Genomic DNA, 22,849 nt, shown 5'->3' with positions numbered 1-22,849 from the left:
CAACACACTACATAGATGTCTTTGACATAACGAATGCTTTTAACTACCTATATGTCACTATTCTGTGCTGTATGTAGTCCTGAAATTCAATGGAATTCATGGCTGAAGACCAACCTGACACTTGTCTACCCTCCTCAATGTCAACCCGGACCCCAAGTCCAAAGCTAAAACACACACACACACACGCACACACGCACACACACACACATGCACACCCTGCCAGCAGGGGCTTTTAATGGCCTGGTGTTAATGAGAGTCTTGTTTAGAGCTGTCAGATGACCCTGGGCCATGCCGACTGACACCAACTCTATGTTCACAGCTCCAGAGGTCACCACGCGGTCCATGTATGTGTGTGTGTGTGTGAATAGGTTTACGTGTGTGTGTTGATGCTACAGACAGAATCATTTATTACACCCAATTACCTTCCCAGCCAGTACATTAACACTATATCAGCAAATCTTTAATCTTTGGTGGTTTAATTTTCAATCAGTAACGTTGATATTAATCTTAATAAATCTTATCTGTGAAGTCTATTCTCACACTCACAGCAAAGGGTCATTCTTATTATGTGCCTGTGTGCTCTTGTTCTGCACCACACTGTGAGGGATCCATAGGTGCCTGAAGCCAACATGAGACACACCTAGAAAAAAAGATGAATTGATTTTAAAGTGTGGTTTTCTGTTCTGTTTTCTAATAGCATAACATTAATCTCATCCAATCTTGTATTTTTTGGTTCTGAGCTAGATTAACAACCACGGAAGGAGAAAAAAAGTTCATCCATCAGGATACCTCGATGAATCCTCAAACTAGTGTTTTGAAAAAGTGTTGCTGTGAAACATGAATCTGAATGTAGTATAATAGATTATTGTCATTTGTTTCTAATGCTTCATAAGATCTATTTCACTTTCTACCAAGTCTGGTGACAAGTCAAGTGACATCTGAACCAATAAGTGAACCAATAAGTCCGCTGTATCATTTTTGTTGATCCTTTTATTATTTTAGAAAGAAAAATCATAATATAATTTAAATAGAAGTTATTAATGTTGATGCAGATGTCACACATATATGGATGTTGAACGATAGACGCTTTAGACCTGCTTGTCGTGTTTGATGTTGTGTTCTACGTCTTTCAGATCGCTTAACAGCACAGGGATGAGAGTATCTGTGTGACTGAAGGACATGAGCGTGTTAAGATTTTCAATTGCTCATTTTGAGCTATTTTCAAATTAAGGCTTTTTAATGTTTTGTCCAAAGAGATCCTTAGCCCATTTAAAAAAAAAAACATTCTGCTGTGTTATTTTCCTTCTGTGTCCCCAGTCAGTGTTTTCCAACCTTTAGCACACTCGCTGTTAGTCTTCCTTTATGTGTTGACAGTGAGAGTGTGATCTAGCTCACTATGTGGAGACCAATTCACAGAGTGGGAAGCGCCTGTGTTGGAGCCAAGCTGTGAGTGTGTGTGTGTGTGTGTGTGTGTGTGTGTGTGTGTGTGTGTGTGTGTGTGTGTGTGTGTGTGTGTGTGTGTGTGTGTGTGTGTGTTTAAGTAAAGGAGACTCAAGCTGACAGTTTGCCAGCAGCCTTGCACCTGCACACAGCTAGGTGTTGATCTCAGATTGGGGAGGGGGAGAGGGGAAGGAAGACGGGAGGACAGGCAGAGGGAGAACGAGGGGAAGGGATCCGACACAAGGTGTTGGGGTGGATGAGAAAAGAGGTGAGAGGTGAGGAACGAAGGATAGGCACTCCGTGAGGTGGCGTGGCTGTGACATGTAATTCCTGTTTATACGTGTTTTTTTTTGTAGGTGTGTGTGTGTGTGTGTGTGTGTGTGTGTGTGTGTGTGTGTGTGTGTGTGTGTGAGCGTGTGCATGCCATGGAGGTAAAATGTGCAGCTGTGTGACAGGCTGGGTGGGAGAGCCAATTGGATTGATGCATCCTTTCATAGGGAAGTGCCAACACCAGAGCGCAGCCAGGGCCTCATTTGTCAGACTCAAGGAAATAGCGTTACAGCGTGACGTTTCACTTTGTCTCTGGCACACACATCAACAACCCTCTGCTTCAGGACGGGAGGAACTGTGCCACTGACGCTACCGTAACCTGGTGGGGAATTTAATTATTGTTAAATAGACAAAAAGGTGTTGTGATACACAGAAAATAAATGTGTGTTTAACTTGTGTTCCATCTGAGTCTGTCTCTTACTTGTCCTTATGTCTATCTTTATCTTTCCAACCTGTTCTTACTCCCAACTCTCTCTCTCAGTGTCTGATACCGAAGCATGGAGGCAGCCTTTAGCATCTGTATGAGATGCACAGGGCTTTCAATGTAAACCCATCCACGTCAGTATTAGAGAATCAGAGCAACTAAAGTAGTATAAAGATTAAAAAAGTCTGCGCAGGGAGGAGTTTGGGGACTATATGGTTTGATCAAACAAACTAGGACTTTAACTCAGGAGACCGCTATCCGTGTCCCGTGTGAAACCACGTCAATGCTGACTTACCTTATGTTTGTTATGTAGCTTACGTACTTACTGTAAGCAACGTAGGTACAAATTACATTACAAGCATATTTTGCATAAAAAACTACTTATTCTAACTCAATACACAACCTTTTCATAAGCCTAACCAAGTAAACCTAAATTAAACCTACGTTAGACGTTTATTTTGCAAAGACACTGTGTGCATGTAACGAGCGGAAACTGACATGCCGTCCCTGAAATGTCCAAAACTGACAATAGGTAGCTAGAGCGTCAAAATTTGTGTAGGGCCACTGACCAAACGTCGGTAGTTGACGAGTTGGGAGTGAGAACGTGTTATCTGTTGGTATTATGTTGCTGTTGGTACAGTGCTGTACATGCAGGGCGGCTTCAGAAGATTATATGTTGCTACAAATACCATCATAAGTTTCCTGCTCTACATTCATTGGCTGTTTTTAACCTTTTGGCAGCAGTGGTGAGTTTGACGCTGACTGCAGAGCAGGGAAACTTAGACAAGCTCTCTGGAGGGACACTCAACAGTATGTCAGGGAACTCCATGACACTGTCAGCATAACACACTGCTGGGTAGCCTGAATTATTGAAGTCCATAGCATTGATAATTTAATACAGTAGATCTGCTTTGACAGGGGATGGCTTAAGCGAATAGAGAACGAAAAGAAATACGACTTTGCATTTGGTGTGACACAAGGGGAAAAAATAAAGTTTCTTTTCTTTGTGCAGGTACTGTATATATGTAGTTTTATATCACACCCTACAGTGATTTACTGCACTGCATGACCTAGTTGAGATCCTGGTAGTGAGAGATAAAGAGACAGACAGATGGTAGAGGGTTAATTGAAGCTGACATGTGTCCAGTGTTTGCGTGTCCCTAGATGACACATGGCTCTTGCCCATATGCTGGTGTTGCCTTGTTCGCTCCCTTTCCTCAACCACTGCCACCACGATCTGATTTTCACGCCATGAAAAACACCATTTCTGTGCCTGTTATGTTTTCAACACCAGTTTTGAAACGTATCTCTTCTACTAAACCCTTTGCATCTGCAACTGTCACCACTGCACCAGCAAAGCTTGTTTCTGATCCAGGACCTCACGTGTTATCTGGGACTCTGATGCTATCCTCCCATCATCAGAGGTTACCCAGGCCAGCTGATCACCCTCTATCTAAGGGTGCAGTTATACTGGAACAGAACTAGTTTCTACCTCATGTTGAGAGCCTGTATTTGTTCCAAACGGCCACACCTCAAAAGTGGGGTGAAAAGCCCGGCGGTATAGAGAGGGGTGGACACAATATTGTTTAAATACAGAGAGATAACGGCACAAGTTTTTAAACATAGTCCCAATCGCTGACAGAGGTGTGGATGTCTTTAATCTGGCTTCACCACAGCACCAACCAGTCTGACCAATTCATGACAATGTTCAGTATCACTCCTTAATTCTTTTTTACATGCTACCTATCCGTATCCACCACTTTAACAGTATTTAACAGTACTTTAACTTTCTAACCCTGTAGGAGCCAAGGCACAAGGTCCAAAAAATGTCTGGTTGTCCTTCTAGATTAAAGACAAATTTAAACGTAATTGACGCTTTATCATATGCTTCTCTACGGGCAATGAAAAGCCTTGAAAAAGTCGTATCCCCAGGACCCATGGTACTTTAATACACCCTTGCTTGTATGGACATCCGTGCGATGTCCTCTTTCAAATCATCTGTTAAAACTCACTTTTATAGAATGTATTTTTTTTTAATTAGTGAAAGGGAACATAACACAAAAGGTGACATAAATATGGACTTGTTTTCCTAACTTGTCTTTTCTGGTCCTCATAGTTCTAGTGCACCATCATATTCTTCTCTCTTGACACTTCTCTGTTAATGCTCAAAATAATACATTAGTGAGATTACATAACTTCTCTTTGCAGCACATTGTTTGATACTATAGGCCCCACATCAGTTTTATGTTATTATTTTTATGTTTTACCATTTAGATCACATTCATTATGTCTGGCTGACTGTGTCGCTCTGTCTGTCTGGTTGTCGAGGAATTGTCCCAGCAGGCTTGCCGTAGACTGGCAGAGTGTTGATCTGAGTGTCAGTGGGACTGGGGGTCTCCTTTCCCAGCCCTCCTCTCCGCCACCAGCTGACAGACAAGGTCAGGGACTCATCCCGCCTGTCTCTCTCAGCTCCTGACAGCCTTTCCTCGGGGAGACAAACCCCGGACAACCCTGCTCTGCCTGGCACGCACCATCATCAATTAATATTGTATCACTGTTTTCTAATCTGCTCCTTCAGGGCTTTCTCGGGGTGTGATCAGGCCATCTCGCTTCCCTGCCTCTCGTCCTCCCCCAGCCTCCTTCCATAACAATGAAAGGACCCTCGGAAAAAAAATCTAAATAGGCTACATTACTAGTGGCATTTTGTTGTTGTTATTTTACAGTATATTGTTTTTTATGGGGTTTTTTGCAAGACTCTTAAATATGTTTTAAATGAAACAAAACTAAACTCTTTAGGGTTAAGAAAATCACCGTTAATGGACTCAGAGTGGCTTTGTCGTTATTCTTTGTGCAAAGTGAATTTTTCAGTTTTAAGTTAATTTCAACGGTGCTAGCATCATGTCTCTACGGATGGCATTGTCTGTCCACCACTTTGAACCCTTGACTTTTCCCTTACCATGAGGTTCACAGTTAAATATTTCAACAACTATTGAATGGACTGCCATGCAATTTGGTACAGACATTCATGCCTCCTTCAGGATGAATTGTAATAACTTTGTTGATGTTAGCATTGTGATTGTGAGCAGGTTAGCATGCTGAAATAGTATTTGGTTTAAATCACCTCTGTGCTTACATATAGCCTAACAGTTGCTATTTATTATACTTGTATGTCATGAAATAATTTGGATAAGGAAAAGGACAATAAAATGCACATGCTGTTTATTGTAAGGAGTAAACCAAAAACATTCTTAAAAAGCATTTCTGACCACAGTATTGATAAAGATACATTAACTTGTTAGTGCCATTTTAAAACAAATGCTCTTATCATCTATAGAATTACAATTTCGAAACATTAATGAATGCTTTACAATACATTTTCTCTATCAGAGAGAGATTATTTTATTTATGTGTCACAATGTTGACATGTTTTGTCATTTTGATGTCCTGTGTTAGTTTGGGAGTTGGGAACATGACTTACCACTCTGTCTGATTGCTAGAACTGAGATGAGAAGCACATTGCCATTTGTTCTGGGCTTGTACCTCCATTCTTCAAACTCTGAACTACTTGCAGTGAGAGACATAACACCTCCTGCGACCTCAGTGGATGACTTATCTTCCTACCTTGGGGACTGAGTGATGTGCTTGTGGCTCCGAGAATAGTTACAGTGCTGTCCGTCTGGGTTGGGGCTGGGAGCGGCACGGGCGGTGAAGTGTATTTGTCTGAATCACAGCTCCTGGCTCACACATTAGATTCTTCTTCTAATACACACACACACACACACACACACACACACACACAAAGAGTCCGCTGATGTACAGACACACATGCTACCGCTCAGTATAGCATGATGGAGGAGCGTGGGGGCCATATGTCACACCTTGGCTGCTAAAGAACTCACCTGGCCTCTCCTCAGCACTGATGGATTTACGCTGGCCCTGCAGGGTTGGCATAAGCACACACATTGTACTCTAGATCACTTGTTCTTGGTCTGTTTCTTCAAAAACATTGGCTTTGATGGTGTGAAGGAGAGGGAAAGAACAGAGGAATGTAAACCAGCAGATATGGCTAACGCCCTCCTCCCCGTTGTCTTTGCTTCATCACGTGAGAAAGATACAAAGAGTGTAATTTTCAGCTGAGGAGCTATGTGGCTGATTTTATTCAGAAAGCTGACTTCCAGACAGCCTATGTGTTCGTTTGTGTGTGTGTGTGTGTGTGTGTGTGTGTGTGTGTGTGTGTGTGTGTGTGTGGGGTGTGTGTATGGTGTGTGTGTCCCACAGATCGCTAATCTCTCTGAAGTCCTGTTTGTTCTCCAGGTTTGCCCCCACTACAAACATTTCCCTGATCAAAGCTGCTGAAAAGGCCTGCCACTTCAAACAAAGTATACACACATACACCGACACACACATACTCCATTCCAACACTGCTCTACGGCAGGCATGTTGTCATGGCAACCACATTAATCCTAAACCAACCAGCGTGCAGTTGTTGCATCAGGCGAGGCCAATCAGGAGTGGGAGGAGAAAGAGACAAACAGGAGTCATGAGCTCCATTACCATTTCAATATAGTTTATTCTCATTGTAGACCCACAAATACATATGTTTATGTATATGTTTGGATGAATGCTTTAATATAACTTTCCTGAAGTGTGAATGTTTTATTTGTATAGTTGAGTGATGAGATTTTCTGGTTCCATTTAAATGTACATGCTGTCTTCTCCCACTCTCCAGCTTCCTTCTGTTTTTTTCCTTTCTTTTAACAATCCTAAAAAAAAAATCTTCTTTTTTTTTAAATATTCCAGAAGTCATTTAATATCCGGAGATAAGCAGTGATGTTATCTGAGACATTTGATGTCAGCTTTATCAGAGAGCTGTATTAACAGCAGGTGTTACGCTGCATTAAAATCCTTTCAAGTTAACTTACAGAGAGATTAGGGAGATGGATGACTTCTACACTTTTTACCTTTTTTTAATCACAGAAACAAAAATACAACTGTTGATTTACCCTGTGGGTATAATGAAATCTCTTATTTTTCATTTCCAGATGCCTTCATACAGTATCAGCTTCTGCTGGAATGTAGAATTTGCCATCAACATGAATTAACTTCAGTTTGGGGTCAGAAATGAGTTTTTATTGTACAATCATGGTGTTTTTATTATTCTTTTGTCAATTGTTTCCTGTAGCTTGGATTTTCATGTTAATGGTGGAAGCTTTTTGCATTTGCACTTAAAATGTCAGAATATATTTTTTCAGCCTTGACTGAATGGAAGGAGTAATGTTCAATAGATGGTAAATGGTGGATGGACTTGTACTTGTATAGCGCTTTTCTAGTCTTCCAACCTCTCAAAGCGCTTTAACACTGCATGACATTCACCCGTTCATACACTGATGGCAGGGGCTACCACTTCAGATACAGTACATATTAGCTGATATTTGCTATATGTCGTTTATGTATAGACCAGTGGGTATTGTGAAATGCAGAAATATCAGTAAGTTTAAGGTAATTTCAAAACATTGTTGCCATTACGCAGTTTTACCACCGTATCCAACCAATCCTTCTCAAACGTTTGTTTACATTATGTATTTTAGAAAAGATTATTGTCTGATGCGTCATTAACAGGTTTTTAATATTCAAATATTGTTATCAGCTTGAAGAATCCAATACCGGTTGGGCTTATGTCATGATGCCCCAAATACGACACCGTCATAACCATGACATTACACCTGTCATGAACATGAAGGAGTCTTTATTAATGTTTAATGACTTTTGATTAAGATGTCATTAAATGTTTTAAGGCCAGTCTGACGACAGGGAATACAGCGCCGAGGTGATTTACGGAGTGACGGACAGATAGCTTTACTTTACTAAAGTAACCGCTAACTGCTGCTAATTGTAGAATTGTAGACGGCAGTAGCTAGTTAGCTCAGTCAGCCGTGCGGCTTGTGGTCCTATTAGCTGACTCAGTCCGAAATTGGAAAGACCTGCAGGCTATATTTTGTCATGTTTGCTGAATTTGTTTGAATAATTGAAATGTGGTTGTCATATAGTATATCATTGTATTGATATATTGTAATAAGATTGGTCCCACACTGAGTGAACAGTTTTTCAACCATCCATATTTTGGTTTATCTTTGAGCTGGCAGCAGCAGGCAACCTAGCATGGTCACTCTTCAGTTCCTGTAGCTGTAACAATAGACAATAATTCCCCTGGACAGCACACTGTTTGAAACAGCGCTGCTGAGTGCATGTCACACAGTCTTTTTCTGATGTAAGAGCAGTCCGGAGAACAGCTAAGGAGAACAGAGTGCATCTCTTAAAATGGGACACACAATGGGAGAAGATAAAGACTAGACTGCTCTTGGGAGCAAACAGAAGCAACAGAAGCCTGTTCACGCTTCTCTTGATTTTGTGCGTGTGTGTGTGTGTGTGTGTGTGTGTGTGTGTGTGTAGGTGTGTGTGACAAGGGACTTTAAATGTGTTTGAAAGGAATTGTTCAACATTTTGGGAAATACTCTTATTCACTTTCAATACCACGTTCATCAGGCCTGTATGCCGGAAGGTGATTTTAGCTTGAGGACGCAGCGAGTGCGGTCCAAAGTTAAAAAAAACCTACCAGCATTTCTAAAGTTTACAAATAAACACGTTGTATCTTGTTTGTTTAATCAGTACACAAACAGAAGTATAACATTTGCAAATTGTCATTTTACAGGGACTTAACGTGCTGTAATTATTTATCGTCGATCAACAGTCCAGCGCAGTGACTTTTAGTGTTCGCAAATTTGTGAATACTGGTTTTAGAGAAAAACAACAACTAGTTAGCTAGACATTTTTCTCCATATCATAAAAAATTCAAATCAAAAGAATAAAAGCTGAGACTTGAAATAATTACTATTGCTCAATCTACTAGTTGTGCTATTGTTGTCTTGTGTAATCAGGAAAAGAAACTAAATCAAAAGGTGTTTGGCTCTTTATGTTTCTGGTGTTAATAGAGACACGGGGCTTATTACCACATTGTCTTTGCTACTTTGTTATTGTTTTTGGTGTGTCCCAGTGGCCTGTTGATTTGAGCGGAGCACTAAGTGGTTGTTAATGGCTCAAACAAGACTGTGGTTTAAAATAGCAGACTGCCCATTAGGCTGGTATTAACAAGGTAATGGCCTGTTACTAAACTGCTGAATGACATTGCTGCCGATCTGATGCCCGCAATGCACACATGACCACAAACACAACACACACACACCACGCACAGTTAGCCCTTCCATGCACAAACATATACGTGTATCGCATGGTGAGCAGAGCTGCAGACTGATCTACAGTAAGTTTGAGTTGCCGCAGAGATGTGAGGAGGAAAAATAAAAAGAGATGAGAGACAAGAAAATAAGTAGAATCGAACAGAATAGAAAGGAAGAAAAACTGACTGAAAGACATAGCTGGGAGGTGTGACGTAGTTATTAAAGCTGAGATGCACTATGGTTGTTTACCTCAGCCTGACTGTATTGTTGTGGCTCAGAAATTATTGATAGGCAGGAAGAGACGGAGTAATAAAGAACTACACATCAGTCTGTACGTCCGACTGTCTGACTACTCTGCTTGTCAGATGGGCTTCACTTACAGCTTCTCTCTGAAAAGCAACAGTGGTTTGAACGCCATTCGAGAACAAACTGTCCTCTTTGTCCATATGGCGCTCAAGTGCAAGTATAAGTGTTCATGTACTGTATGTCTGCTCGTGCACGTGCAGCTGTTTTTTTCCCGTAGGATGTTGCATTTTCCAGATACACACACACACACGCAAGCACACTCCTCCACTGTGGTGTGGCAATAGGGCAGCGCAGTAGGGGGTATATCCCTTGGAAATCATTTCTCCCTCTCCTTTCTTCCTATTTGTAACTTGTCCTTTCAAGCAAGACAGCCCTTAAAGTTCAGTGGCACATTCTTCAAAAAAGGCTATTACTGGCTGCCTCTGATTCTGTATCACGCCGCGCACAGACCAGCCATCCCTCCTTTTTATGTTCCTCTCCTCCTGTCATCATTTTCTGAAGGCAAGAGAGGAGAAGTCAGGGTTTCAGAAACGACTGTGACCAATGCCTTGAAACCCTGAGCAGTCCCCGCCTCTGACTTTGCGCCAGACGTCCGTATCATATCGCTAAAAGGGCCTATTGCTTTTGATACTTGACAGAGCTCCCTCTTTGTCTTTCTCTCAGTGAATCTCTGTCTCGCCCTCTGTGCCAACTGTCTATCACACTCGTTCTTTACAGTTACAGGGCTCCATAAAACAGTGTGTGACTGTAAGAGATATGCTTCTGAAAGGCATGAAGAAAAGCTTTAAGTTGTTGTTGACCCTGACATCGGATAAAGGCTCCCATACACACAAAAGACAGCGGTCATTAGACTGAATTTCTCAACTTTTTCTCACCTGTAACCATATTTGTTTTATACCTCAGCATTTAGAGTACTGGTTTGAAAATTAAGTAAAAATTAATTCATTTTTTTTAAATGACTCAAATGACTTTGTCTATCAACCTTGGTTGTTACAGCCTTTAATTCAGTGAATGGCAGCACAGCTCCCTGGTGATAATTAAACATTGATGCCTTAATATGGTTCACCTAAAGTAGCATACAGATAAACACACAGCATTTAGATTGTTTTTCTATGCACCAGGCTTATTTAACCAGTTATGTTGTACTTTATTAAAGTGATGCTTAAATCCTGTTTTTACTGACATCAGTGTTTTGACTTCTTTCCATTCTGCAGTGACGGGGAAATGTACTCCAGGGTGTGTCAGTACACTGTGACATCACTGATGGGTGTGGTTACAGCTGCAACAAAGAACACTTCTGACCTCTGATTCAATATCATGTTGGTATTTTTAATAGTGTATGAAATAGGGTTGTCATCATTTAGATCAGTCCTATTCAATTGGGTTTGCACATGTGCACTACCGCTCAGGAAGCGACACCAAGCGGCACCGCCAATCATATCTTTTTTACAAATCAACATTTTATCATGTTACGCACTTTCAACCACGTTTAGTAGCTTTTTAAAACATCTGGCTATTGACAGTCACAAGTAGCAGGGTGCTTTGCTGTGTGTGTGTGTGTGTGTGTGTGTGTGTGTGTGTGTGTGTGTGTGTGTGTGTGTGTGTGTGTGTGTGTGTGTGTGTGTGAGAGAGAGCGGGTAAAGTGTGTTATTAGTTATTTATATATACATGTTATAGTTCTGTGCATTGATAGCATTGATAGCATTTATTCTGTTTCTTCACTTTCTGATGTTCCTGGTTCTATATATGACCAAAGATATTTTTTATTTCAAGAGTGAAACAATAAACATTACTATTTTCTTTTCTTTTTTTTTACTACATTCTTTTGCATTAGTTTAAAAACTGTAATTACTAAAAGCTAAAAAAACGATAGGCTGCTGAAAATGTCTGGCCCATCTACATTTCCTGGTTTTAAAAACCGTCCCAATTGAATTTGTAATCGAATAGCCCTGGTTTAGATCGTTATTGTCATAGTGCATCCACTTGACTACTCATCTGTGATCCGAACAGGACCGGAGCTCACAGCGGTATCAGAATGCTCTCTGGTTAACAGTGGCCAAAGGCTCGCATCTCACCTGCACCTCTCATTAACATAATTAGAAAGCCCCTGAGCTCAGGCTTGAATGCTGATGGCATGGCTGACACCTTGTTTAGGACAGACCGTCTCCCCTTCTCCGTCAGCATGTCTCCCTCTGTCACTCTGCCACTCCCATCGTCTGTGACCTCCGCTGTCATCACGGCTGCCCTTGAGGAGCAGAAATCTCTCTATTTCACAGCGACCAGCCATAAGGGGGCTTGATTGCAGCAAATTGATCCATAATCACACAGCGCTCAGAGCTTTTTATCCTGCCGCCTCTTCATCTCCACTTTAGAGGCCCGCCGTTGGCGTATTTACATGCTGTCATCTCAAGGGTTTCCTCTGCTCAAGCCCTTCTCTGTCTATTTTTTCATCTCTCTCTCTCTTTTTTTCTCTTTATTTCTCTCGCTACCCTTCATCCCCTTTATGACTCTCCCAATTTTCTTTTCTCTCTATCCCTCCCCTTTGTGTCTGGATGTGATGCCAATCTGAGTGTCTCAACACGGCCATTGTAATCCCCTCCCAAAGCCTGCTCTGTCTCTCCCTCACACACACACACACACACACACACACACACACACACACACACAGACACACACACACACACACACACACATTTCTGACCACCACGTCTTTTGATTGCTCTCTTCAGCTACGCACACATCCTACTGTAGATGGCTACGATGGCCAAGGAGACAGAGAGGAAGTGAAGGAGGGAGGCGGGTACAAAGATGAGTAGAGATGACGGGACGGAGGTGTAGAGAGGTGCTGGAGGTGACTTAACCCAACAGATATATCAAAGTGGTGTCACCCAGTGTGCCTCTCTATCCTCTCTGTCTCTTGTCTCATTTGTCTATTTCTCTTCTGTCCATTTGTCCTAATCAAAATAGTTTTTTAGCATAACTATAATTATAATTGCAGTACATATAAGTACATTTTTCCATAGCAGGTTGTAGAAAGTTTGCACTGTAAGTACAATCATGATGAATGAAAAAAAAAAAAAGATAACAACATTTGTATGCATACTATGCTGCTGTGTACAGCTAGATTACCAGGGCTGTTGCTTCTATGAGGAACATTGCACTTTTACTTTTTGAGGGTTTTATTGTCCAAATTTCCTGGGGGAGTTTACATTCCACAATTGAAATGATAAACAATAACTAACTTATAAATGGTGGGTATTTCATGGGCAGAGTATTTTTTTACTCAATACCTTTTTGTTTTTATAACTTTTAAGTCAACACATTTTTTTTAGTATTCAGTATATTTCCCTACCAGATTTTTAGTCCAATATGTTAAGGGCTTCATTTTGGGAAATACAACTTACAAAACGTATAATTGAACAGTGATTTGATAAGATGAGATCAAATATGAGTTGCAGTTTGTAGGTTGTGGTGAGAACCAGAGAAGAAAATAGATTTTTTTAAAGTTGGGGTGATTGTGAAAGAGCTCAGTAAAGTTTCATGTGTTGTTCTGTTGATCTTCTGCTTCTCTTTGTTTGCTTTTCACCTCTGTCTCACGGTTTGTCTTTCTGTCTCCCCCCTCGCTGTCCTCTGTCTTTGTATCAATCATCCCCTGAGTCTCTGTCCATCCACCTGTCTGTGTAAACATCCTCTCCTCTGTAGCTTTCCTTCTTTGTCAGTTCAGAGAAAACACCTTGGCCCCATGTTATGACGATTAGCAATGTTTGACTCCTCTCTCTCTCTCGCTCTCTCTCTCTCTCTCTCTCTCTCTCTCTCTCTCTCTCTCCCCTCCTCACCTCACAGTTTAGCTGTGTAATGTGTGGTCTGTGAAGTGACAGGGAATGCTTTATGAATGTGTTAGGAGGCCTTGGCAATGCCCCTGCATCCCCACAATACGATGAGCAGAATAAATCTGAGAGACGCCACAGGCTGTCCAGCACCTACAGACACAAACAAACACACATGCACACACATTAACATTTGAGGCAGGGACCTGGGCAATTCCTGGGCAAAAAAAGTAGCATCATAAAACTCTTTAGAGTCCTCCACACTTCAACGCATAGCCCCATCCCTCTCATTCTTTCTTTTTCTTCTTTCTTTCTTCCTCTCTCTTTCACTGTTTGTCCTTGAGGTGGCGGAGGGTGGTGTCAGCGGGTGGAGCGGAGTGAGGGGGGGGGGGGGTGTGAAGCGGTGCAGGGCTTTGATGCTTGTTGGGGTTCACTCAGCTGGGCAGTACACAGTGCTGCATCTCGTCCCAAGGCTCTGTATAAATTCAACGCCAGTGACAATTTACAGCTCACGCCCATCCTCGATATGACGCACTGAGCAGGACGCCAAGCGTGTCTTGTTGCCATCTCGCCAAAGTGAGGCTAATTTATTACTGTGTAAAACCCACAGAGCAGAGAGAGGGGAGAGGAGGCCTTGGTTTGAGACTTGTGGTATAATGTTTTATAAAGCTGTGGCCACTGTGACATTGTTTTTTATCGTATCACTGTGTACTGTGGTTGCAGTGTGTCGCAGTGCATACTGGAGCAGATTGTCTCTCCCCTTAGTGTGTCAAAGAGTTTAGATATTCTATATTTCATCTGGTATATAAAAACCGATGCTATTTAAAATTTAAGATTTATTTAAGAATACTATAGCGTTACAGTTTAGTGCCAGTGGTTGTCCCTTAGCCTTCCATTTCTTAAAGTTTGGACACTGATGGAATATATGTTTTTTTGAAAAAGCTAAATCTGCCTCTTACTCTTTTACTTTTAAAGTGGGTAAATGTATTTAAATATATGCCATGATGCTCCAAGAAGGTCTTGACAGGGCTTCCCTTTGTACCTGCTGCAGAAGAATGATGAAGACGATCTCAGTTAATTACATCATGTCACAACTTATGGAATCGAACCCCAAGTTCCTGAGACTTGCTGTCACAGAAAGAGCTGACCAGCACAATCATGACTGACCTTCAGAATCCATTAGACTTATGTTGTTTTTCACAGTCACTTTTCTTCTCTCCAGTAATTTACATATTTATCAGAGCTGATCGTAGTTTGACATCCTTTAATTTTTTTCCTCCCCTCTCTGCAAGCTGTGAGAGAATGAGCAGTAATGTGCCGTACAGTGCAGTGCGTGACTTTGGCAGGTGAGGAATATGCTGAGCGAGCACTTTGATTTGGAAGTGTGGGCATAAATTTTGCCTCTGCCGCTTTCACTCACTCATTGTCACGTACCCCTCCCCTGCTCTGCCCCGGTCCTCTTACCGTAGCCCTCTCTCACTCTGTTTCTCCTTCTCCTCCTAATTCTTATACTTTTATGTATTTTTGTCATGTTCTCTTAGCTGCAGTGATAGGAGGACTGTGGAGAGGTGAAGGTTAGAGACATGGCCTCTCAGGAGTTAGTAATGTTGTCACAGCATGGCGGACATTAAAGTCACAAAAATGTTTGGATGCCAAGCATATGCAAACGTTGTAGGTATAATGATAAAAAAACAAAAAAGTTCATGTTGCAAAGTTAAACAGAATGTGTTTGCATGAAAATAAAAAAATAGGGCAGCTTGATACTAACATCCTGTTTACAAGCATGTCTGCTCTATTAGTGCAATATGGACACAAAAAGGGAGAGAAGATACACATGTAGTGTATTGTAAACATTTTGGGCCATATTTCAGTGGTAAGTGCACCATCTTCTTGTAAGCTATTCAAAATATATTACAATCTAATGTTCACCTAGCGCTTTTGAATGCCATATCCTTGTTCTTCTGTTTGCACAAACAAATCCAATGTATGCTCTTCCATAATGACTGTACACCTGTGCTAAAACAGTTTGCTGATTGGTTGATTAGTTGATGGACATAACATTTTTCTGCAACTATTAATTGATTAATTGTTCTTGTCATTTATCAAGCAATATTATTGATTGGGCTTAATCCAGCTTCTCCAATGTGCATATTTGCTGCTTTTTTCTGTTCTATATCAATATAAATAGAATATATGGGTTTCAGACTGTTAGTTGAACTGAACAAGCAATTTCAAGTCATCACAGTGGGCTCTGAAAAATTATGCTGTGCATATTTGACTATTTTCAATAATTTTATACACTAAATAATGAATGTACTAATCAAAAGTATAATCAATAATTAAAATAATCATTAGTTGCACCCTTGATGTACACACATACAGAATAATGCAAACCCAATCATTCTAACATACTTAATGAGGGAAAATGTTGCACATCTCAAAAATAAGGACAAATGAAGATGATGAATTGAACTCTAATGTTTCTGCTTATGAATTCGATGGCAGTGATGTTGGTTTGGCATTCAGCTCAGCATGGAGGCATTTGTTGTTGAAACTCTGTTCTTCCCTTCAACTACAATTTCTAAGAACTGTGTGCAAAGACAGAAAAAGGAGTCCCAGGAAAGAGTTAGATAATTTGTGTTGACTTCGCTGCCTTTCAGTCAAATCCTTTTGCCTTCATTTTTTATGTTACTTCTTTTATGCGTTTTCTCTCTTCATCCATCTCCCCCTCATGACAGCCCCCCGCCAGCTGATCTCTACTGACACCTTGAGGTCGGGAGATGCTGCTGCAGCGCCGGGCTCAACCATAACTTGACCCCAACCTTCATGTTACATGTCACCCACACCCCAGCCATGATTGTGCCTTACATACAGCCGAGCTATGGTCGTTGGTATAGTACTGGTTCCCTCTGGGCGTTGGGGTGCCTATGGAATAGCAGGACTTAATTTTGTGCTACAATGCTTGGCTGAGCACAGCCAGATACAGAGGGATGCAGAGATACACATAAACACAACAACTACTCTGGGAGCATTTGTGAGAGCCCTGAGGAGATATAGTCACACACAAACACACACACACAGACACACACACTGACACAACTATGTGGTATAAACAGTGAATCCATTGTAAGCTCCAGGAGCCTGCTGTAAGAGATTGTTTTGATGAAGCAGCAAGGGCACACTAGCACTGAGACTAAATGTAGCATGGCCACGATGGTTGAATTCCCTGACAGTCGGGACCTTGGCAGCTGCCTCTGGTTTGGCTCTCAACTTTCTGGGTTCTTGGTTTTACTGTAGGGAGGCTGTGTGTATGTCTGTCCATGTTTTGTTTTTTTCTTTCGTGATTGCAGCTTTGTACTGTGTGTGTGTGTGTGTGTGTGTGTGTGTGTGTGTGTGTGTGTGTGTGTGTGTGTGTGTGTGTGTGTGTTCTTGTATCAGGAGCTGTTGTGGTGGCCTGGGGTCGAGGCCAAAGTAGAATTTCTAAGTGATGGAATTTCACAGCCACCGAGCACCCAGCGGCCGGCCAAACCGCAAGCACTCACATTTACAACAAACGGCCCGCCCCGCTCCACGGAGACTCCTGAATGGCAAAGCCATTTGTCTCTGTGAAGGGCAGAGGGAGAGAAAAGCGAAATAAAATCAGAGGGAGAGTACTTAAATGGAACAACGCTTTTTTTTGTTTGTTTACGACCCCTAACCACTCAAACTGACACACCATGTACACACACAGAAGCACACACGCACACACACCGCTGTGAGGCTAAATTGGAATTAAGGAGAAGGAAAGGTGCATAGCCTGTTGCTAATTAGCATTTTCTTTGCTCAGCAGAAGCTGGTGGAGGAATCAATAAGATATTAAGTTTGTGTATAGTGATGAGGCACGCAATCACTTTCATCCATTAGCTACAGCAGATTAGAGGGAAAACACTGGCCAAGAAAACAGCAAATATTTGACCTCTGTGGTTTTCAACTTTGCCAACTGCTGGGAATGCAGAGTGGACTGTTTGTTTTCATGTTATTTAGTCTGTCTATTGTACAGTATTTGAGGAATGTGAGCGAGAATGATCCTCAAATTACCTACAGTAATATAAGAGGTTAACATTTCGCCACAGCAGGTGTCAAATACAATTTGGAAACAGTTGAGATTATTCTCTTGTAATTAGAGGTTTTAGATTTATGCACTCACATCTCCAGAATGCAGAAAAACATTTATTGATTTGAGGTAAGAATCCATGACCTTTCACTTTGCGTTGGAAAATCTCTCGATTTGAACATTTTCAGGTTTGACAGGTATGTTGAAAGGTTCATGGAGCATCATTAATGCAAAAATCCACCAACTGAGTGACTGAAAATGCTCAAGAAAAGTCTCCATGACTCACTCATCTGTTCAGCAGATTAAAAGAGCAGGAGTAGAGAAGAGTCTAGCCAGAAATAAGTCTTCAGCCAGACCTGCAGACTCAAATCAAAGAAGACCTCTATCAGGTCACACCTGTTGCCGGCTGATCCCGACCTCTGTAGATGTATAATTCACCTTGCCCAGTTGAATATTCTGTGCCCTGTGTTGGTTTGATGTTTGATTCATGTGTGTCTGGCAAAAAATGGATGGCCAGGTCAGTGTGTGTTTTCACCCAGCCTCTCACACTGGACTATAATGGGCGACTTATGATCTCTCTGATACTATGATAATGGCCTAATATTCTAATCTTATCTAAAACTGAGGAGTTTTAAAATTGCTGTCTACACATCTACTAGGACTTTGTGCATTAACAACACAACCTCTTTCTCCCTTTGTCTTTACTCTTCTTTACACCTTTACCCTTCCTCCCTCTTTCTCTTTCTCTCTTTCCTCCCTCCCCCAGCAGAACATCTGGATCCAGACCGGGAGAAGAAGCTGGTCTTTCTTACATCTCGTGTTCACCCTGGAGAGTCTCCTGCCTCCTTTATTTGTCAAGGTAAAGTTTAAATGTTCGGTTGGTGTGCATTATATGAAAAAGTAGATGTGCATTTTTATTTACATAATCAAGAGTCAGAGTAATATTCAACATATTTACTATATTTAGGAACACTTTCTTGTTACTGTTTGCTATTGAAAGAAACTAAAGTTACATTTATGGACCATCTCAGATGGCATACGCACTATAATACATACAAATAAAGACTTAAAGATTAATTAAAGATGTAATATACATGTTCTTATACAAAAGACACGATACAGAATAGTAACCTAAAATATATAAACTATTCATTCGCGTAGGACTATTAATTACGTTGTATTGTCCACTTTGTATTGTCAACGTGTAAAGTGATTGTAACGTAACTAAAAAACTGAGACATTCCCTGACTTTCTTGGCTGCCTATAGCAGCCTGTGGACTGATTACAAAGAAAAGGTGTAGAACTAATGATCGCTATCTACTAACTAGCTAACCGTAAGCTAAGCTAAGGTTAGCCAGCTAGCTGTAACTTAGCCATGCAGCATGGATCTGCTGTTGGTTGTTTCGTAATTAGTTGATAAAGTAATTTACAAACAGCAAGCTTAGTACAATGGAATAGGGACCATTTTTCTTTTTTTCTTTCACCAAAATATTTTTGAATAACCTCTTTTTCAAGTCATGATATAAAGCACAACATAAAACAAAGCATTGCATTTTATAGGTATAGTTTACCTGCATAACTGTAAAATGCTGTAGCTACTGAGACCTTTTCCTCCAGATTAAAGGAGCACTCCAGCAAATTAGTTAGTTGGGTGACTTGTCAGTGACATTAGAAAAATAATGTTCAAAACAGTGTAGCAGAGACAGAGCTATTACGATTTTAAGTTCCTAAAAAATTCTGGATCCCACATTATGCAACTCAATGGCAGTAATAATTGCCCCCATATTTTGAGTGCATAATCCCGTTTTCAATACAGTTTTTCAGTTATAATTTTGACAGATTTCTGTACTGTAACTTTAGAAAGCTCCCTCCAGAGCCACAAGTCACATTATACAACTTATTTTTAAAGGGCTCAGTACTTCCCATGCTTAGTATACAGAGTGTATTAGGTATAACACTGAACACAAGGAGCACACCTTTAATGTTCTCATAAACATACTGTATGAACTTCAACATGAACATATGAAATTTCTCTTGTTAATTCATCATTAAGACATATGCTCCACAGCTAAACCGTAGATGTCTGAGTGTTACAGGAATAGATACAAGAACCTGTGCCTCTATATTATATCTTAGGAAATACAATCTGAGGATATGATAGGGTTGCTTTGTCTCAAAACTAATAAAACAGTTTGAAACTGAGAACCTTTGGGAAATTGTCTCCTTGTGCAGTACAACAGTTTTAGCAGGATTTAATGACTTTTAGCTCCCTTTCTCCTGCTCATACTGAGGTGAGTGGGCAGGTTCGCTCCTTCTGGGTCCCACTTCCATGTTTATAGGGAGCCAGTCGGAAGGGGTGGGGGGGGCTAGTGCGATAAAGGGACGGAGGGCACGGCCTTACCTTTAGCGGTGGTCCCTATCCACTACTCTGAGTCAGTGAGGCAGACTGAGAAAGGTCCATTAACATTAACGAGGTGTAGAGATGGCGTTTGTGAGGAAGGGTCTGATACATAGAGGTGGGGTAATGGGTCTATCTATCTATCTATCTATCTATCTATCTATCTATCTATCTATCTATCTGTCTATCTATCTATCTATCTATCTATCTATCTATCTATCTATCTATCTATCTATCTATCTATCTATCTATCTGTCTATCTATCTGTCTGTCTGTCTGTCTGTCTGTCTGTCTGTCTATCTGTCTGTCTGCCTCTTTCTCTATCTACCTGGCTGTCTATCTATCTATCTATCTATCTATCTATCTATCTATCTATCTATCTATCTATCTATCTATCTGTCTGTCTGTCTGTCTGTCTGTCTGTCTGTCTGTCTGTCTGTCTCTTTCTCTATCTATCTATCTATCTATCTATCTATCTATCTATCTATCTATCTATCTATCTATCTAATCTACCCACGACTCAGTTTGTGTGTAAGTGTATTTCAATGTGTGTGTACATCATCATGAATCAGATGAGTTGGTTTCTAGCCCGCTGTGTGCTGTCTGTTTTTCCAGCGCCGTCAGCTCCATTCCATTTGTATCGATTTAGGCTTGACGTCTCCTATTCCTCCCCCGATTCTGACGATGCCCCCTCGCTGTCCTTCCCTCTCCTTTTGTTTCTCAAAACTCAATTAACTGCCAGCCCGTCTTCGGTCTTCTTTTCAAGTCTATTTCCCTCTATGTGGGTTTGTGTGAGTGGATTTATGTATGTGTGTTTGATAGGTGTGATCGACTTCCTGGTAAGCCAGCATCCTGTGGCTCAGATCCTAAGAGATCATGTGATCTTCAAGATCGTCCCCATGCTAAATCCTGATGGAGTCTACCTGGGCAACTACAGGTACACAAACATATTTTAATTCTTGATTTGGATGCATCGTTTTGTTGCCTTTAATTCCCACATTACATTGTTTTAAACCCTACGTGGGATTATATTCTCTTAACTCCATCTTTATGGAGCTTAATGAATTCATATAGCTCACAGCAGTGCATTTGTTAGAAGATAGTGTTTAGCTGTAGGGCTGTTCTCTCTGCCAGTATCTCTGTCCATCCTCTGTTTTTAACACTATTGCCACAGCTCTGTGGGCATCCTCCTCCTCTCCTCTATTTTCCTCTCTTCTCTTTCCCTTCTTCATAATTGCCTTTTACTTAATAGGCTCAGCCCCAGGAATACTAATGCACACTGAGATAAGCATCGGCAGCCTGCTCCCAGTGTGTTTGTGAGTGCCATCTGGTGGTGGGGGCTTGTCACTGCCACCAAAAATATTTACAGGGAATCTCAGTTGCTGTGACAATCTCTATAATATTGTTGACTGTGATTGGTGACTGCATAAAGGCTATTTTCATTAGCTTGCTTTCACATTGAGTGGTGATGAGCAGTGTATTGGCAGACCGTGAGTAGTGACAGTCCTCACCTCACCAATCACACATGCTCATTTATACACATGCATGCATCTCTTTCTCACAAATTAACACACATACACACACACAAACACACAGCTTTCCCTGCAGGATGCAGTGCGGAACAGACTGAAATGGATACATGCAGAGCAAAGAATCAATGTCAGTTAACCCGGGATGAGTATTTCGTTCATGGCTGGCTGCTCTGCACAGTTGCTCTACAGTATCAGTAACTCCTGTACAATTACCAAGTGCTTAAATGTTGAAGATACACATGACAACAAATAGGGCAACTCAGTGGGCAACTTTACATGCAAGCGTTCCATTATGGCAATATGGGTTGATAGTAACACCTCAGATAGCAATCCACCTCTATATAGTACCTGTTCACATCAATACAACCTTCCATGCAAATTGCCTTTGGGTGACCCTATCACTCTATAACTTGTCATTCAGAAGTCTGTGATCTTGATACACCACTCTGTATTAAACTACCCAGTGTCTGAATGAGCGAATGAAGCACTGATTTTGGACACAGAGATATTTACATTCACATTTGTTTTCTAACAGTCTACTTTTTCCTTGCATTTGTTGGTGAATTTATTTGCTTATTTATGCCACCAACTGTCGATCAGTGAAATGGTGTGAAACTATTGGCAGGATATGTTTGTGCGCACAAGATACAACTTGCTCCACAGCACTACAAGTGGTCAAAAACTCTGCAGGGTACCTTTAATCATTTGCAATATATTTTGTAAGCCGGACCACATTGTAGTTTTTCATTAAAGCTGTGTGCATGTGTGTGTGTGTATACAGGTGTTCTCTGATGGGTTTCGACCTGAATCGCCACTGGCAGGATCCCTCTCCATGGGCCCAACCCACGCTGCACGCTGTCAAACAGCTCATAGTGCAGATGAACCAAGACCCGGTGAGCGAGCAAGCATGCACACACCCACACACACACACACATGTACACACACACAAATGCACAAATGTCCTCCATACTGTGCTCAACATTCCTTCACCATAGTAATGTCTGCTGGTCCCAAGAACAGTTTTCTGCCTCCCTGCTTGGTTCAGCATGTTCCTCCAATCTGTGTTCAGGGTTTTTGCACTGGGGAGCAGGGATAGGCAAGTCAGCACCTCTAGAATGTCAGCTTGGCTCTCCTGGCCATTCAAAACACACTGCTGAAGCAAGTCTATGCTTTCAGTCTCTGACTCTACTGTAACTTTTTCCGTCTACAGTTTTAGTCTTTCAGTCAGAGGAACGTGTCAGAGGCAGGCCAGGGATTTTTCTCTTTG

General features: G+C 41.3%; 1 protein-coding gene across 2 annotated transcripts in view; it reads left to right on the top strand.

Moving 5' to 3' along the window:
- The window catches only part of agbl4 (AGBL carboxypeptidase 4), a 372,526-nt gene that overhangs the window by 327,732 nt on the left and 21,945 nt on the right, over nucleotides 1-22,849 (top strand). For both annotated transcript variants that reach the window (XM_068707293.1, XM_068707292.1), the window contains 3 exons: nucleotides 18,419-18,511; nucleotides 20,873-20,987; nucleotides 22,364-22,475. In XM_068707293.1, coding sequence (XP_068563394.1) covers nucleotides 18,419-18,511; nucleotides 20,873-20,987; nucleotides 22,364-22,475 — 320 coding nt within the window. The remainder of the gene's footprint in view (nucleotides 1-18,418; nucleotides 18,512-20,872; nucleotides 20,988-22,363; nucleotides 22,476-22,849) is intronic.

This window comes from Cebidichthys violaceus, unplaced genomic scaffold (genome assembly GCF_023349555.1).
Source record: "Cebidichthys violaceus isolate CVI_PGR_0920_01 unplaced genomic scaffold, fCebVio1.0.p SCAF_13, whole genome shotgun sequence".
Lineage (NCBI taxonomy): Eukaryota > Metazoa > Chordata > Actinopteri > Perciformes > Stichaeidae > Cebidichthys > Cebidichthys violaceus.
The sequence above is the reverse complement of the archived record's forward strand: the minus strand, read 5'-3'. Positions and strand labels throughout refer to the sequence as shown.